Source organism: Alosa sapidissima, chromosome 8 (assembly GCF_018492685.1).
Source record: "Alosa sapidissima isolate fAloSap1 chromosome 8, fAloSap1.pri, whole genome shotgun sequence".
Classification (NCBI taxonomy): Eukaryota; Metazoa; Chordata; class Actinopteri; order Clupeiformes; family Clupeidae; genus Alosa; species Alosa sapidissima.
This window is the reverse complement of record NC_055964.1, coordinates 25964263-25981779: the sequence shown is the minus strand read 5'-3', so window position 1 is coordinate 25981779 and position 17517 is coordinate 25964263. Positions and strand designations below refer to the sequence as shown.

The 17517-nt window shown below is 44.1% G+C and overlaps 2 protein-coding genes across 6 annotated transcripts in view; both read right to left on the bottom strand.

The window, feature by feature from the left end:
* Positions 1-288: 288 nt before the first annotated feature.
* Positions 289-13340, bottom strand: LOC121715897 (RILP-like protein 1). 4 transcript variants are annotated; one of them, XR_006033704.1, is made up of 10 exons: positions 12783-13316; positions 11567-11714; positions 6400-6518; positions 5935-6207; positions 5506-5730; positions 4546-4736; positions 4179-4277; positions 2214-2301; positions 883-1334; positions 289-788 (listed from the first exon to the last, which is right to left on the bottom strand). XR_006033704.1 is itself a non-coding variant. In XM_042101926.1 (9 exons), exons 1-9 carry the CDS (start codon positions 13068-13070, stop codon positions 1329-1331), a joined length of 1437 nt encoding a protein of 478 aa, XP_041957860.1. In that variant the 5' UTR covers positions 13071-13316; the 3' UTR covers positions 289-1328. The 4 variants fall into 4 exon arrangements, 3 of the variants coding, with proteins under 3 accessions (XP_041957860.1, XP_041957861.1, XP_041957859.1); XM_042101926.1 differs by having other exon boundaries at positions 289-1334; XM_042101927.1 differs by lacking the exons at positions 289-788; positions 883-1334 and having other exon boundaries at positions 1577-2301; positions 12783-12997; positions 13208-13340.
* A 392-nt stretch (positions 13341-13732) lies between these two features.
* Positions 13733-17517, bottom strand: part of hip1rb (huntingtin interacting protein 1 related b) — a 29805-nt gene continuing 26020 nt past the window's right edge. For both annotated transcript variants that reach the window (XM_042101177.1, XM_042101178.1), the window contains 7 exons: positions 17469-17517; positions 17277-17377; positions 17040-17145; positions 16561-16684; positions 16366-16427; positions 15840-16073; positions 13733-15300 (listed from right to left, as the gene is read on the bottom strand). The exon at positions 17469-17517 is cut by the window's right edge and continues 14 nt beyond it. In XM_042101177.1, coding sequence (XP_041957111.1) covers positions 15292-15300; positions 15840-16073; positions 16366-16427; positions 16561-16684; positions 17040-17145; positions 17277-17377; positions 17469-17517 — 685 coding nt within the window. In that variant the 3' untranslated portion in view covers positions 13733-15291. The remainder of the gene's footprint in view (positions 15301-15839; positions 16074-16365; positions 16428-16560; positions 16685-17039; positions 17146-17276; positions 17378-17468) is intronic.

Here is a 17517-nt window from a genome sequence, read left to right as displayed (position 1 = left end):
AGAGATAAGTATGGGTAAGGCACAACATCTTGGCACAGAAACAGTGTAACTGTTAATTAAAATTGAAATTAAATTAATTAAAATTGATGATGCAGGATGCTCCAAACCCTCTCATCTCAACAACAAATGTGTTGTCCCATATTGAACCTAGGGTTGCCTACCTCTGGATTTGTCATTTGATATGCCTAGCTTACCAGTTAGGCCTACCTATGCCTGTTTTCCCCCAGTTGCCCTTAATTTGATCTCCATTGTCCTGTAAAGAAAAGCTTTCATGCAACACACCATGGATAAAGACCACAACAGGTTTTATTTGAAAATTGAAAACAAAATATTGTTTTGTTGGTTGTCAAATATGTATCAATTGACTTCTTAAATGGTCTAATGGCCTAGTGTAGGTGATACAAACAAAAGGCTCATGGATCAGTAGGCCCATATTTGAATTGTTACAAAAATGCATAGATCTAAGTGAAGCAGTCAGAAGGAGATCCTCAGGTAGTCCCATATCTGTTCACCATCAAGTGCAATAAATCAACACTTCATCAGCATGCATACAATTGATCACTTTTTTGTTAGTTAGACACACATAGGCTCAACCTACAAACATAATATGCACAAACAGCTTTTAATCCCTCTGCTTATACTACATAAGGCACTTTAAACCATGTTTATCAAACTCACTATGAGCACCACAGTATACTGTAGGTAGAGTGTCTTTGGTCTCAAGGTCTTCCTTAGCAGATCATTAGGTGGTAATGATCATGGATGTCCTCTCCACATAAGCGTCCCTCCTATGGGTGAACATGAATCTTTTAATTAGCCAATGTACTCTTTCTGTCAACGCCATTGTGGATGGTGGTGGGGAAAAACACATTTGTAAAATACCTTTAATACACATAATAACCCGTATGTCACATTTCCTGGCCACCCATTGGCAACTCAACTGGTAAAGTAGTATTGGGGGGGGGGTTCAGCAGATGATAGACATTTACTGCATGTACACTTTAGTGTACACTTGTCCAGATTGGCACCCATGTTCTCCTGTAGTGTTGCATTATATTTAAGATAAACAAAACAAACAATAAAATAAATAAACAGAATCAGCCAGCTCAAAAAACGTTACATAGCAAAACTTACGAAAGCACATTGATCATAGAAAGAAGGCGTGATCATGCCTAAAACAGTCTAAAAAAGGTCATCCTGAATCTGCATGGATAAAGGGAACTCCTTGATGTGCATACATCATCTTCTTGTGGACTCAAGATCTTCTGTCACCACCTCCATTAGAACAGTTCATGGGTAAAGTTGATGTCCTGTGCCAGGAAATAACTCTAAACCTAAGGGTTAGAAAGTGAAGCTGAATCATTAGTATAACACAACTTGCCGTGGCCTACTGGTTAGTGCTTCGGACTAACCGGAGGGTTGCTGGTTCAAACCCCGACCAGTAGGCACGGCTGAGGTGCCCTTGAGCAAGGCACCTAACCCCTCACTGCTCCCCGAGCACCGCTGTTATAGCAGGCAGCTCACTGCGCCGGGATTAGTGTGTGCTTCACTTTACTCTGTGTTCACTGTGTGCTGAGTGTGTTTCACTAATTCACGGATTGGGATAAATGCAGAGACCAAACTTCCCTCATGGGATCAAAGTAGTATGTATATATACTTATACTTAGCCCAGAAAACATAGAGAATTTAGGCATGGTTAGACCTAATAATCATTTGAAATATTACAATCTCTGATGTTGTGGTGCCAGATGGCTTGATGGCTGAACATGTTTTTGATTACATGCTGAATCAATTATACATGCATATGGTGTGCTGTGTGTAATCAAACATAAGCATTACTACCGCCATGATCAGTAACCAAACTTAACAAGGCCAAAATGTAAAATGCATCCCCATTTCAATAAAGCATAAAGCAGACAGAGCATCAACAAGGAATGTGTTACATTTCAGTCTTTCCAAAAAACTGCAGCAAATTACAAAATGTAGACAATTGCCCTCCCAGACACTGACAACTATGTGTGAATAAATAGTAGTTCACATATTAGTAATAAGCATATAATAACCATAATCATAACAACATTTCAGCTTTAACAGCCTCAGCCATGCTTTTCATGCCATATTTTATAATAGCGTTTCCTGCCAATTATGGAATTCAGTTCATGGCAGTAACTACAAATAGTCTTTTGAGGTCAAACAGAGGTCAACGATCTTACAAATGAGATGAGCCTCCTGATTGGCAGCAGTGTGGGGTCATCACTTATTAAGCCTGCAGCCACCATTGGCATGACCGCCGTAAATATCCTGCCCAGGAGGAGAACAGAGAGAGAGAGCATACAGTGGAACAGTGTGAAGAGATGGAGAAGATGGCGAGACACGAAAAGGGTCAACGAAGAGGACTGACAAGCATTACATTAATGAATACGCTACTTATATGTGACTCTATTGTAATATGAAATAATGGAATAACACATTCCTTTCCGGTTCCAACGGCTTTCTTTTTCTCCAAAAACAGTCAAATAAACATTTTTTCCACTATTCAGAGTAGCCTTTAAGAAAATTGTCATCCTACTACTCACTTGTTGCCTCAACCTAATAAATCCTATTTTTTGCGGAAGCCTGGACGTTACCCTTGATTGTATCATCTGTCTGCACAGCTACAGTAATTACTCTGTTAAAGTTAAGTGATTTTGTTTTGTTTAACTCTCACTAAAACAGAGCTGATGGTGACAAGGTTTACAAGTTGCAAAAACCGGTTAGCTGCGCTATAGCCTAAACGTTTTTTGACAAAAAAGCTGTTGGGCCTGCAGTGACGTCGGACTTAACAACCAAATTGGAGGGATGCCTCAATAAGGGTGTGGAATTGTTCCAACATTTTCCAAATTTTAGCATGGCTGATATCCTACACTAGCCTGGAAGCCAGCCCGAATGTAACCCCGCCCACAAAATCTGAATTCGGGACATTTGAGAAGCATCTATGCCCCACACAAAGCAGTTTGAACCGACCGCACCAATCAATTTGTCTGGGCGGGCTTATGTAAGATGATGGACAGATAAACAATGGTGCCTAGGCTATCACGTCACCTGGGCGCGCTTCGATTGAATTCAAAAGCCTGTTGCTAGAGAAGTTAGACGTTTAGATTTCGCTTCTGTTGTACATTATTGACAGTGCAATAACTTTAAAAAAAGAAAAAAACAATCAGAAAACGGCATTTGTCGAGAAGAAGGATGTTTTGGCTGTTCTTCCTACAGGATTGACAGTAGGGTATTGCTCCGACTGGCTAGGTGTAACAGAGATCGGTTCGTCCGCCACTCACGGCCCTCAAATCCGCCACCTCAACACACATCGGCGTAGAATTTGAACGCTCTAACCACTGAGCTAAAAGCCCAGGCTTCCAACTCAGCGGTTAGGGGTGTGAGGATATATACGAGCAACTAGCATGCTAGCTCAGTTTGCCTCCGTTACATAGGTCTATCCAATTGAGTGCAGTTCCCCCCCTGTATTGTTTGAAACACGCCCCATAATCCCGTCCCAATAGAGCAGTATCAGACTCAAATTCTGACTACGTCAGGCTTTTGTTAAAAAAAAAATTGGGGGGCACGTAAGCCTAGGTCTATATTAATCTCCAAATTTATTTACTGATTGTCTTGTATGAATATGTGCAAGAAGTATATTTTCATGCTGTCGTTAACCTTGTCCTTGCAAAAGAAATTGTTCAAGTTAACTACACAAAATTCATTGAAAGCTCCACTACAAAACCTGATTCCTAAGACATAATATTCAGTCGTAAAATACAGATAATTTAAAGCTGCAGTTGGCAAGTCTGACAGATTGAGGGGACTTAGCCAAAATCTTGAATGTTTACAACTCTCATGCCCCTCCCCCACTACCACCGAGCACCGACTCATCAAAAATGTGCTCGTCAGTGCACACCAGACTGTGATTGACAGTCAGATCTCACACAGCCCTGCTCTGATTGGACCAGAAGAACCGGGAGCTGTGGATTTTTGCAAAACAAATAATAGGCTCTAGGTGGAGATAGAAGTGCGTTTTTTTTTCTAAAACTGGCTGATTTATGTTGTTTTGTCGGAGCATAGTGTCGGTTTCAGTGAATATGATCAAAAAAATCTTGCCAACTGCAGCTTTAACAGTGATCAAGGTTCGTGAGTACAGAGCTTACAAGCGTTTGATCCCAGACTCCTGCTGCTCATTGGACGGTGGGGATGGTGGCGTTGAGGGCATTGGATTTATGGGAAGCAAGAATTCTTCCTGATCCTCACTGAAAGGGAAAAGTCAGTTATTTCATATAGGCACATTTTCATGAAGAATACATATAAGCATGTAGCCTATAGCGTCCACCACATTTATTGGCTGTGAACTTGTATCCCTTCCAAAGTTGAGAAGAATATGTAATGTGTGAGTCGGATCTCATTCCTAGTGTGTGTGTCAGTTGAAACCTACTGAAGTGAGTATGTGTGTATGTGTGTGTGTGTGTGTGTGTGTGTGTGTGTGTGTGTGTGTGTGTGCGTGTGTGCCATTGAGTGCACCTTTTATAGTAGGCCAGTTCCTCCTGCAGCATGAACACCTGGGACTTGAGCTCGTTGCGCTCCTGCAGCACTTCCTGCAGGTCCTGCAGGGTGAAGCGAGGCGGGCTGGACTCCCCCTGCTCCACGCTGGAGCGGCCAGAGCCGGCCTGCTCAACGTCCAACTCCTGCTGCTCCTCCTCTTGTAACGCCTCCTGGTGGTGACCCACACACACACACACACACACACACACACACACACACACACACACACTGTCAATGTCACCACAAGCCTTTGCAGGCCTGGAACATTTTCAACATACTGACTGAGGTTTTTTCTGACTGAAGCTTAATGAGCAAACTAAAGGGCTGAATCACATATTCATCCTTGTACCTATAGAAGGGTAACATGCATGGAACGAGTCACTGGCCTGACCACAGCAGTGGCCTTAAAACACAACTCAACCCTCAAACAAGCTGATGCTCATCTGTGGAATTACCTGAAGACTACAGCGGCTAATGCTGTTTATTAATTAATTACAGTTGAAAGGTCTTCAAATGTCCTCCGTGGGACCAGTAGGGGCTAACTGAGGGAACCACCATCACACCAAATACATGTCATGAGATAGACATAACACACGCAGCATACATACATACACAAGCACAAACAAAACACACTGCCAGTGGGAACAAATCCTATTTAAGAGCCAGGGATAGCTGAAAACCAGGCATAACTGAAGACCTTATACAACAAAATCCTTTCTATAGCAATTAAATAGCAGAAATGCTGAGAACTGTAAAACACTGCTGTTCTATCTGATTCTTTATTTTGACAAAGTATGATCTAGTTTACGAAAAAACAAACAAAGAGTCAGAGCATGGGAACCTGAACTGGAAATGACCTCAGCCACTGGCATGCAAACATTCACTGTGAGACAAGCACAAGCACAGGTCAACTTAAGTGACTGGGAGATGTTTGTTTACCCATAGCAAATCAGACACCTCCTCATCTTCAATGCCAGGGCTGGTGTTGTGTGTAGGTGAGGGGGAGGAGGAGCCTGTGTTGTGGGAGACAGACGGGTGGGCTGGGCTGTCTGCAGGGCCACAGCATTGAGACAGGAAGTCCTGATCCATCCCACACTCCACCCACAGCGAGGCCTCCACTGAGCGCGCTCCTGCAGCTGCCTCTGCAGGGGGCTGCTGGCGCTTCTGCACACAAACACAAAACAGGGCTGAAAGATTCCATGTTCATACCACACACACACACACACACACACACACACACACAGACACACACGCATACATCCACACCTTGTCAGACATTTACTGGCTCTACAAATACTCTCTGCTACACCAGGTCTTTAAGTGCATCCGCACAGACAGAGCGGCAAATAACAATAGCAGCTTCCCAACCTTTTCCTTCTCCACTGTGCTCGGCCTCTTGGCCCTGCGTCTCCTCTGTGTCTGTGGGGTGGTGTGCGCGCTCAGCGGCGCCCCCTCCTGCCGGTCATCCCTCAGGCGGGCCAGCTCCCTGCGCAGCTCCCCCAGCTCCTGCTGCTGCGCGTGGGCCTCGGCCTCCAGCTGGGAGCGCTGCTGGATCACCGCCTTGCCCTGCGCTTCCACCAGCCCCACGCGCTGCCGCAGCTCCTGGTTCATCCGCATCAGCCTGTGCTGCTGCATCTGGAGCTGATAGTGGGTATGTGTGTATGTGTGTGTGTGTGGGGGGGGGGGGGGGGTAGAGGGACAAATCTCAAATGTAAATACTTAGAGCACACAATGAGTAACTTATTATTACAGAAAGGTGCGAGGTAAGAATGTGGTGTTCTTTTTGGGGTTTTGCTGCTGTGTGAATTTGTATGTGTGTGTGCGTTTCCTCACGGCCTCCAAGTCTTCACTCTTCAGCATGAGCTCATGATCTTTGTTTTGGATCTCACACTTTTGCTGGTCAACCACCTCCTTCAGCTTTCTCACAACTTGTTTCTCTTTCTCTGACATACCTGAGCATACCACACACACACACACACACACACACACACACATTTATAATTAGAAAGCTTTTTAAAAACATCTCAAACAATGCTTAAAAGCCCCTATACTTCTTTATCAAATGACTACTGTATATCAAAAAGACACACATACACAGAACTGTGTTTGGCACAGCCTGATTTGGGAGTGTTCAGGGTGTGTTTAGGTTGTGAGAATAAATATAGCATGTCTCCGTGGGCAACACATTGACACACACGTAAGGCCTGTATTTCTGTCCTGTTTTAAAATAGTCTCCTCTTTCGTCTGAGGTAAATTTGACTCATCTAACTCTGTGTACATAGTGAACTGACACAAACACACACACGCACACAGACTCACACAAACCCCCTCTCTGGTCATAGTGCATGACCCCACATAAATATATCCCTCTCTTTACAATTGGAGAGCACAGACACTTTCCACAGACCACAAATGGGCCACTCTATCACAGTATACACAAACAAGACACAAACTATAACTGATTATATCTTTGAGCGATTAACTGATAACTGATCATGTCTGTTTACAATATTCATACTCCCACCTATAAGCCAACATTACCAATTGTCAGTAACAGGTAACAAGTAGTTAGCAGCATACACCATACAGACATTTCAATCATAGTCACTGATGGATTACATCAGCTGGAATTGACTTCCATACAGTATGTTAAGTCTGTTGTCCACATCATAATGCAAACCAGGTTAGTTTGGTCTATTTCATCTACAATCATTTCTTCAAATATTTATAGAGATCAGTTACATATATTTTCAGTCCACCCAATATACTGATGTGAATGCCTTCATGTCTATTGTTTACTGTTGTTTAGCCAACAAAATCTACAAATCATGATAGAAATGGACTTGAAGCTATATAAGTTATAGACAGAAGATATATAGCCATAGAGAGGCCATAAAGTTTAGATCATGTGGCGCGCTTATAGGTATATGTCAACATTATCACGCACATCTAGTGCCACAGGGTACATACATGCCGTGTGCTATCAGATATGACATTCTCTCCACATCGCTGCATGTCAGGGTCCTGATCATTCTGCTGTGGCATATTTTTCAAGAATGGCTGGCGGACAACACATTATCCTTTACTCATAGCTCATCCCTTACTTTGAAATGCTTTTTAAAACAACATTTTGCTAAAGAAAAACAATGTACTGAACTCCGTGGACATAGACCCTCACTTGCACTCCAGAAGAGGACTAGCATTACATTACATTACATTACATTACATTTGGCTGACGCTTTTTAACCAAAGCGACTAACAACATGGTAAACAGTAAGTTTTTAGAACAATTCTCACAATTTTAGGACAGTTTAAAAAAAACATTAGAGTACAGTAAGAATAAGTGCGTCGGTGAGTGCTGTTTTTAACAGTTACTTGTCAGTTTAAAACGGCTGGTGAGTGCTAGGATCAGTAAGACTTGTTGTAAGTGTTGCTATGAGAGTAGATGTTCTCTAAAGAGCTGGGTCTTCAGGAGTTTTTTGAAAGTGGAAAAGGATGTCCCTGTCCTTGTAGGAACTGGCAGTGTGTTCCACCAACGAGGAACAACAGATGAGAAAAGTTTGGATTGGCTTGAGCGTACCGGTGGTAGAGCTAGACGTCGTTCGTCAGAGGAGCGCAGCGGTCTGGAGGTAGTGTAAGTCTGTATGAGGGCATTCAAGTAGGTGGGAGCAGAACCGGAGACTACTTTGTAGGCAAGCGTTAGAGACTTGAATTTGATGCGGGCCGCCATAGGTAGCCAGTGTAGCTGGATGAGCAGCGGGGTAACATGTGCCCTTTTGGGTTGGTTGTAGACCAGGCGCGCCGCCGCGTTCTGGATCATCTGAAGTGGTTTCACTGCGCAGGCTGGGAGACCTGTCAGGAGGGCATTGCAGTAGTCGAGTCGTGAGATGACTATTGCCTGAACCAGAAGTTGGGTAGCATCTTGAGTCAGGTAAGTCCTGATTTTCCGTATGTTGTAGAGTGCAAAACGGCATGACCGGGCGACTGAGGCAACATGATCCGAGAAGTTTAGTTGGTTGTCAAGAACAACTCCTAGATTTCTTGCAGTCCTGGTCGGTGAAACAGACAGGGAGTCAAATTTGATGTTGATGTCGTGGTGTATGGTAGGTTTAGCTGGGATGACCAGCAGTTCAGTCTTTGAGAGGTTCAGCTGGAGGTGGTGTGCCTTCATCCATGTAGCTATGTCTGAAAGGCAATCCGAGATCCGTGCTGAAACCAGGGGGTCGTCAGGTGGAAAGGACAGATAGAGCTGTGTGTCGTCTGCATAGCAGTGGTATGAGAAGCCGTGCGAACGGATAATCTGTCCCAAGGAGGTGGTGTAGATAGCAAAGAGGAGGGGGCCCAGCACTGAGCCCTGGGGGACCCCTGTGGTGAGATGGTGAGGTGCGGATAGCTGACCAAGCCATGATACGTTAAACGAGCGTCCTGTGAGGTAGGATTCAAACCAGGAGAGAGCAGAACCGGAGATTCCCATGTCAGCGAGTATAGAGAGAAGGATACGGTGATTAACCGTGTCAAAGGCAGCCGATAAGTCAAGCAGAATGAGTACTGATGACCGAGCGGTCGCCCTGGCTTCTTTTAAGGCTTCTGTTACAGACAGCAGAGCCGTTTCAGTAGAGTGGCCGCTTTTGAACCCAGACTGATTTGGATCCAGAAGGTTGTTCTGTGAAAGGAAGTCAGAGACCTGTTTGGAGACTGCTCGTTCAATGCCTTTGGATAGGAAAGGCAGTAGTGAGACAGGGCGGTAGTTCTCGACTTGAGCAGGGTTGAGAGAAGCTTTCTTAAGTAACGGTGTTACCCGGGCTATTTTGAACGCTGTTGGAAATGTGCCGGAGGTTAGCGAGGCATTGATCACATGTGTGATAGCTGGAGCGATGGTCGGGCTGATGGACTGAAGTAGGCTCGTAGGTATAGGGTCCAGCGAGCATGTGGTAGGACGGCTGCATGTCAGGAGTCTGGACACTTCACTCTCGGAGAGAGGCATGAATGCTGAAAAAGATGTTCCAGCAGTCCCTAGAGGTTGTAGGAGTGCGGTATCTGAGTCAGATGCGTTGAGTGGGCATGTAGAGAATTGACTGCTGATTGCCGCCACTTTGTTTGTAAAAAATGAGGCGAGGGTATCTGCAGTAAGGCTGGATGGAGGAGGAGGTAGCTGAGGGTTGAGTAGCGATTTGAAGGTTGAGAAAAGTTTTCGAGTGTCTGTAGCGCTGTTGATTTTGTCATTGTAGAAAGCAGTCTTAGCAGCAGTGATGCTGGCTGAGAAGGAGGTCAGGAGTGTCTGGTAGTTTTTGAGGTCGTCAGCTAGTTTGGATTTGTGCCATTTCCTCTCCGCGGCTCTGAGTTTGGTGCGCTGCGATCGGAGGGTATCATTTAGCCATGGATGAGAATGTTTAGATCGAGCTGGCCTTGTGGTAAGAGGGCACAGCTCGTCTAGACACGAGGTCAGTGTGGAAGCAGGTGTGTGTGTCCCCTTAACAAGGAGTTAAGCATGGAATACACCGTTTACTTGTACACTAACCACACTGCTGTAACACCAGTGCTCTAGTACACACCACGAACACTACACACACACACTCACTGCTTGCTCCACGGTGTGCGTGTGGGGCAGACTCGCACAGCTGGTGTGATCATATGAGATGCAGTGATCAAAGACACCTCGGCACCTGACACGTCTCGTCTGACCCAGAGAGACTTTGACAGAAACTCACTCACCTCACGCACACTAGCAAACCAAAAACATTACTAGCCATGCAAATAATGAACTTTGAAATAACCAGTGACTGATCATTGAATGGTCCACATTGCACTATTCAAAATAAATGAAACCTCTTTTACTTTGCACTACATGGTTATAAACTTCAGATTCACATGGGACCTAGGAAGAAACTGATGATAACTGACAGGGTGTTATGAATCCCGAGGGAAATTTTAGAAAATGCATATTCATAGTGGCAGTGTAACTTAAAACGTTCTATATGTCTTTCTTCCTCTTAAAACGTTCTCCCTACATGTCTTTCTTCTTCTTAAAACATTCTCCCTACATGTCTTTCTTCTAAGCCCATTTACTGTATGTATGTCCCTCCTTCCTGTAGCCTTGCACACCCTCACCCCAAACACACCACAGTAGAGACCTGACAAGATAACTTGCTTTTCAGTGCCGAGTTGTAATTGTTGTTGTTATTGTTGTTGTTGTGAGTGAAAGTGACTTGATCATCAATAGCAGATACGTTAAGCCATGTTCCTTCTGCACCGCAGTGATTCACTGAACATCACATGACAGTCCTCTCTTCAATTAGACTGTTTTTAGACTTCAGAGGCCTACACACACACACACACACACACACACACACAACAGACAGAATGTAGCCCTGCATTCCTCATTTTCTTTGCTGTCTGTGTGAGGTGCGGTGTGTGACAAAAAGAAAATGAGTGGGTCACAGTAAGCATGTCGCTCACTAGCTGGAATGGAATGTGTGCGACATACATCATCAGGTTACACGCCTGCAAGCTCGGATACACGGATGCAGATACACACACAGTTTCATCTGTTTCATAAACCTCTTTTAGACATAAAAAACAGAACAGTGATGATAGGTCAGCTGTACTTCTGGATATTCTGATAATGATATGGTCAAAATGTAATTTACTGTAATTTTGGCACAGAAACCTCTGTGTGTGTGTGTGTGTGGTACAAGAGAGATTTTATATTTTCTAAAATGTTGATTTCTGTGTGGTTGTGCGTCAAGTGTTACACAAAGTATACTTCACATGAGTCTTTAAAATGCATAGTTTGTTTGCAGAAAAAGTACTTTGCATGTGCATACCATTATTTCATAAGCTACATGTGAGCAGTGTTTTTCTGTAAAAAATGTGGACATGTGGACAAATGTGTGTTTCAGTGGCTTATATGCTGTGTGTGTGTGTGTGTGTGTGTGTGTGTGTGTGTGTGTGTGTGTGTGTGTGTGTGTGCGTGTGTGTGTGTGTGTGTGTGCGGCCCTACCGTCCTGCTGCAGCTTCTCCTGGTCAGAGAGGTTGTCCCGCAGAGCCAGGCTGCTCATGAGGCCCTTATTCTGAGACTGCAGCTCTGCAATCTGAGACAACAGCTCCTGGCTCTCTCCCCTCCACATATCCTCCACCAGCTCCAGCTCCTGACACACACACACACACACACACACACACACACACACACACACACACACAGACAGAGGGAGAGAGAGACACACACACATACGTGCAAGTAAGAACCTACCCTGGCCATCACCAGATCAGTCTCCAAGAAATCCACAATTTAAAACAAACACATGCAAAGCCTACACAGCAGACGACTAATATTGCCCTGGACATAACCATGTCACTGTTATCCACACAATGAGTTTTAATGAAAGTGTTATGGTAATGCCAAGTTTCACACTAGTCTCACTATAATTACAACAAAAATGCATGTTGCAACATTCTGACTTTCAAACCATGACAAATGTTTTTTTTTTTTTAAGCAGTGCTCCAGAAGACTTTTTGAGATTGATAATGCAATGCATATGCTCTCATTCCAAGGCCACTTCCTTGTGTTCCCTCTTCTGCATATCTGGGTAGACTGCTGTATATAAATTTCAATCATGCAAAATTCAGTGACGCACACCTACTAGCCAAGATCAACCCATTATAATACACACATCACTACAAGTAAACACTTTCACTCCTCCGCCTCTTTCTGACTCTGACCTAGACCCATTTCTAGACATCTGGAGAAGATTTTACACATCTCCAGAGGACCATAGTCAGACTGATATAGCCGATTCTCCTCTCTGCAGTTTGAGTCTAGTAGGCCTAGTTGTAAACATAGGTGTTTGTGTCTATCTCAATTCATTTTTTTCTGGAAAAGTGGCGTTCACGCACTACAAAAAAACATTTTCATGACGCACTAGACGTTTCCAATCGTGCTTCGACTCGTCTTCAAATCAGTGGCTTCATCAGAATTAGTTTGACAGGTCATGGGTTCATATGTTATTCCTACAGTGTGTCTCCGTCTCAATACTGTAACCTGATTTACTAGGTTGATGTATCCTGCCAAAGGGAGGCGACAGACAGATATAAAACGCAGATGTTGAAAAGTAACCTACATTAACCCAAAAAGTTAAACAGCAACCCGAGGGAAATATAAAGGAATAACCTGATAACTTGGATCCGTGCTGTTAGGCTGCCCAAGAGTCAATACAAACCTTTTGGTGTCTTTTCTCACGCTCCAAGCGATCTCTCCTCTCCAGTCGCAACCTGTCCAGTTCCAAACGCAGGTCCTCGGTCTCCGCGCTGATATTGTTGCGACCCACTAGCACCTCCAGAATCTCTAGAACCCGCACTACCTTGGGCATGATCCGGGTCAACGATTCACAGCCGTATTGATCGATTATACGCTCGAACTCCTGGCCCATCACAGCTGCAATGTCGTAAACATCCATGACCGTCAAATCCGCTGGGTTTTTCTCCAGCGCTTTGCCACAGTTATCCATGATCAAGACCTCGAAATAGATCACCAACAAAACATATAGTAGTCTGTTATATTAAACCAAACGCTCCGAAGACACGAATCCGCGGCATTGACATTCAAATGTCATCGTACCAACAGGAAGACCGATTATCGTTTTACCTGTTTTTCGTGTTCGATAATGAGGAATTACTGCGCGTCCTAAGGCCATTTTCGCATGAGTTTGAAATCAGTCGCGCCGCAACATGCAGAGTCTAGCACATTTACAGAATGCAACAAGTTGGCGAGTGCTCACAGCGCTCATGCCAGACTGAAGTCAACTTTCTGCGCATGTCTGAGAAGGGTACATGTAGTGCTTGAAATTATGAGGCAAGTTATGACAAACAGCTGCACGAATTATTAAAAACCAGACGTTACCAATGTTATAGCCTATGATACGGTCCATCAATATAACAGGCTAAAAATCCTGAATTAGTTTAAAAGGATGTCTATCTAGAGAGAAGATACGATACGAACTTTTGGAAAGGCTTATTTCTGAATCTCTGAGGTTTGTTTTGAAATGTCAAAAAACAGCCCAGCCAAGTTTACCTTAGGGTTGAATACAGTATTTGAAGATAAAAATATATTCTTAATTCTAGACCATTTCTATCACAAAACATCATAAAAATATGTTACAAAACACAAACCTTTCTTTCATAAACGTTTAATGTTCATTTTACATGTACATTTATTTAATTTCAGGATACCACAGTCTAAAATATATTAATATGATTTCAGTATATAAAGACATGTTTTCTTAGAAAGACATGAGGAGTGAACACAAAAAGGAAAGCATTTTTTTTTTTTTTTTATAAGACCCCTTTCAGAAAGAGAGAATAGGCATCTCCTTAAAAAGGCCCCAGACATTGACAGACCCTCAGTAGATATGCACAGCATTCTAGAATTTTCCAGTACCAACATAAACCCAATCTCAGATACCCACACCAAAGGAATAACAAACAGAACAAACCAAAAATATGTTTAATGAACACACCCAATCTTAAAGGGCTTAGGGATTTTGAAGAGGGGTTAGCCGATTGATGCGACTCAATCATGCAGACAAACCAATCACGTGTGCTTAAGTGACACACTTGAATTCTTAAGTGTAGGGAATATGCTTCTTATTACACGTACAGAGCTATGGCAACGCAGTTGAACGCAGTTTGATGAAGGCCAGACAGTGACACTATTCTACGGAGCCTAAAGTGAGCTATACACACCTGCACTGCAGAGCTATGCATTACACTACCACTATGAGTCTCCATATATCCATAGAGAACTGCCCACGAGTATAGATGCCCCACAGAGCAGCAGAGGAGTGAGAATATAAAAACTATACCATCAATATTTAAAAGTCTCATGTAAAGAGAGAAAGGCACAATTTCCCCCACAAGTCTGTGTTTACCTTGTATATTTTCCCTCGATACTTCAAAGTTACAATAGATCATTTTAAATCAGTCAGTTAGTGTACATCCATCTACTGCTACACTAGCCAGTCACATAACCTCATTACAATATGATGTACACCTCCCTGAATATGAATGTGTCATCTCTATTTGTGCAGGACTTTGAGGGTGTACATCCAGGCAACACAAGCACAAATCCTGATATGGACTAGAACATGGATCCTCTACATAACCAAGAGGTGGAAAAGACTGGGATTCATTCAAAGGCTTTGTCCTGAGTGGCCAAAATAAAAGTAGACTGACAGAAAGGGATAAAAAAAATGACAGAGAAAGGAGGAGAAAGAATGTGTGCTTCCACTTGAAGTGCCCAAACACACACCCATTCATAAAAACACAACAAATTATAAATGACTATATATGTGTACAAACTGAAAAAACACACAAAAAAACAAATTCAGTGACATCACAGACTTCATAAATTGCCCTTCATCATCATATATTGCAGTGGATACATACACTTTTTTCCTCCAAAACTCCCTTTTTAAAAAACAGTAACAGTTGTTCGGACACAAATGAGGACCTATATTGAATGACATGTGATAAATCCAGTTGTTAAGTCAACCAGTGGAGTCCTCATCTGAGGGATATAGAGATGGACAGATTGGGGGAAGAGAGGAGTGAGGGATGGACAGATTGGGGGAGGAAAGGAGTAATATAGGGATGGACAGATTGGAGGAGGAGAGAAGAACTCCTCTTTGGACCTCGGTCCATGTCAGCATCAGCATGCGGTCCTCCGTTAGCTTACCTGAACTGAGAAACAAAGGAGAGCAGTTGGATATTAATGCGTAAAGATACACATGTGAAACCTACAGCAGACACACACTATGTCCACCCTGTTGTCTGGCCGGACGCTCTGGTCCCAGAGAGGCCCTCTGGGGTTGTACAGCATCACATTATTATTATTATTATTATTATTATTATTACAGCAATACCTGTCTCTACTGCATTAGGACCATAAATACTAATCTGACTTCATCTCCATTATTAGACATGACACATCTGCCCAGAAGTGTTCATTGTAAGAGTGCTGACAAAATGTTGAGAGAATCAACGTATGGTGATTGGTTTTAAGAGTAGGGAGTTGAAATGATGAAATGATGGAACAGAGTTGTATTTGTGATTTGTAGAGATATTGCTGCACAACAGATGTTGTACACTGTTACTATTACACAAATAAATACATTTCCTCACACACTTACACATAATTACTACATGCTACTCTGACTGCATACAGTTTTCTTGACTAGTCTGCTGGTCCCCTGACAGCTGACCTACTGTGTGCTACTCACCGCAGACTTGGGGGGGATGTTGGGCTTGCTGGCGAGAGCAGGCTTTTTCATGAGGCTTGGTTTGGAGGGCTTGGGTGAGGGGGGGGCGGCTGGCGAGGGAGAGGCGGCGCGTAGGCCATTATCCTGGGCGGCAGCGTCCAGGGGAACCCCTGCGATATCGTAGTGCTTCTTGCGGAGCTCGCCCAAACGCAAGCGCTCATTTTCCAGCTGAGACTCCAGCTCTAGCACCTTCACCTGAACAACAAAGCAAAGCAGGAAGACAAGGTTACACACACACTGCATAGACAACACATCCTCACAGCACAGGTAGATAGATGTGCATGCCCACACACACACGCACTTATCTATGGTTCACTCAGTTTGAGTCAGTGGAGTAATATGCCATTTTGTCATACTGTTCTGGCCCAAGAAATAAGAGGAAGATTTAGTGGAGTTCTCACACACACACACACACACACATACACACACACACACACACGCCAAAGAAAGCGGTAGACAGTAACAGAAATCTTTAGAGAGGCCTTACCTGAGACTCCATCTCCTCCATCTTAAGTTTGATGAGGGACAAGCCAGAGAAGTCCATAGTGTCTGCAGAACAGATCCAACAAAACACACATCAGAACCTTGCCTACATGCCAACACAAGCACACACATGAACAAGCACACACGCACGCGCACACACGGTACATTCCACACGTCCACATAGTCCCACCCCCCTCACCTTTTTCCTCCACCTGCTCCTGGCCTGTTTTGGTGGAGGCCACCACTTTGGCAGCCATCTCATTCACACGCCTGCTGGCATGCTGCAGAGTGCTCAGCTTCGTACTGTTGCGGTCCGCTTTCACCTACACACACACACATTCAAACACATGACAGGGCGCGCGCACACACACACACACACACACACACACACACACACACAAACAAATATGCATATGCACAGGGAGTGTGAAAATTCATATGACAGTATGAACAGTTAGAGGTCTGATGGCATGTCTCTATGGAGGTAAAATGTTTGAGTTGTTCCATGCTAAAACTTCCTAATCTGTAGTAGCCCAGTTAATGTTCTTGTTACATACATCATCACAGTCACCATCTTGTCAACAATGAATCATTTTTAACAGCATCTGGTCTAAAGAAAGATGTGTCCTGCTGGTAAAGTAGCCATGTCGACGGGAAATGAGCACAAAGAGCACTGACCTTTGAGGCGGCCACCAGCTGTGCGGTGCTGGCAGCGATCTCATGCGAGCACACAATCAGCTCCTCGTACTTGCCCGTGTGCAGGACCACCTTGTCCGCAGAGTCCCTTAACAGGACAGATGGGCATTGAGAGTGTTTTGCAGCTGATCATAAAATATGCCCGGAGGCAAGTGTATGCATGTAGAGATGTTAGAGTTTTATGTGTGTGTGTGTGTGTGTGTGCGTGCGTGTACTTACACCATCTGAGTTGCGCCCCAGCCCACAGCTTTGGCGGCAGAGATGAGTCCTTCAGTCCAGCGCGAGTTGCGGGCGTAAAACTCTTTAATTGTTGCAGCGCCCTGCAGGGGGAAACTCAGTTAGCACACAAACCCCAACAGGGCTCACGGAGATACATGAGCGGCTATGACGGCCAGTAGCCATATGACTCACCCGTTCTCCCTCCACGATCTCCTTCTGCAGGTCAGTGGAGGAGATCACC

Excerpts from the sequence above, each read along its gene's own strand:
- LOC121715897 (XM_042101925.1), bottom strand. The coding sequence starts at position 13,070 with ATGGATAACTGTGGCAAAGCGCTGGAGAAAAACCCAGCGGATTTGACG. Across the intron at positions 6,519-11,566 it reads GGAGAAGCTGCAGCAGGACG|GTATGTCAGAGAAAGAGAAA; the intron begins GTAGGGCCGCAC and ends TGGTATGCTCAG. Across the intron at positions 4,737-5,505 it reads AGGTGTCTGATTTGCTATGG|GAGGCGTTACAAGAGGAGGA; the intron begins GTAAACAAACAT and ends GGTCACCACCAG.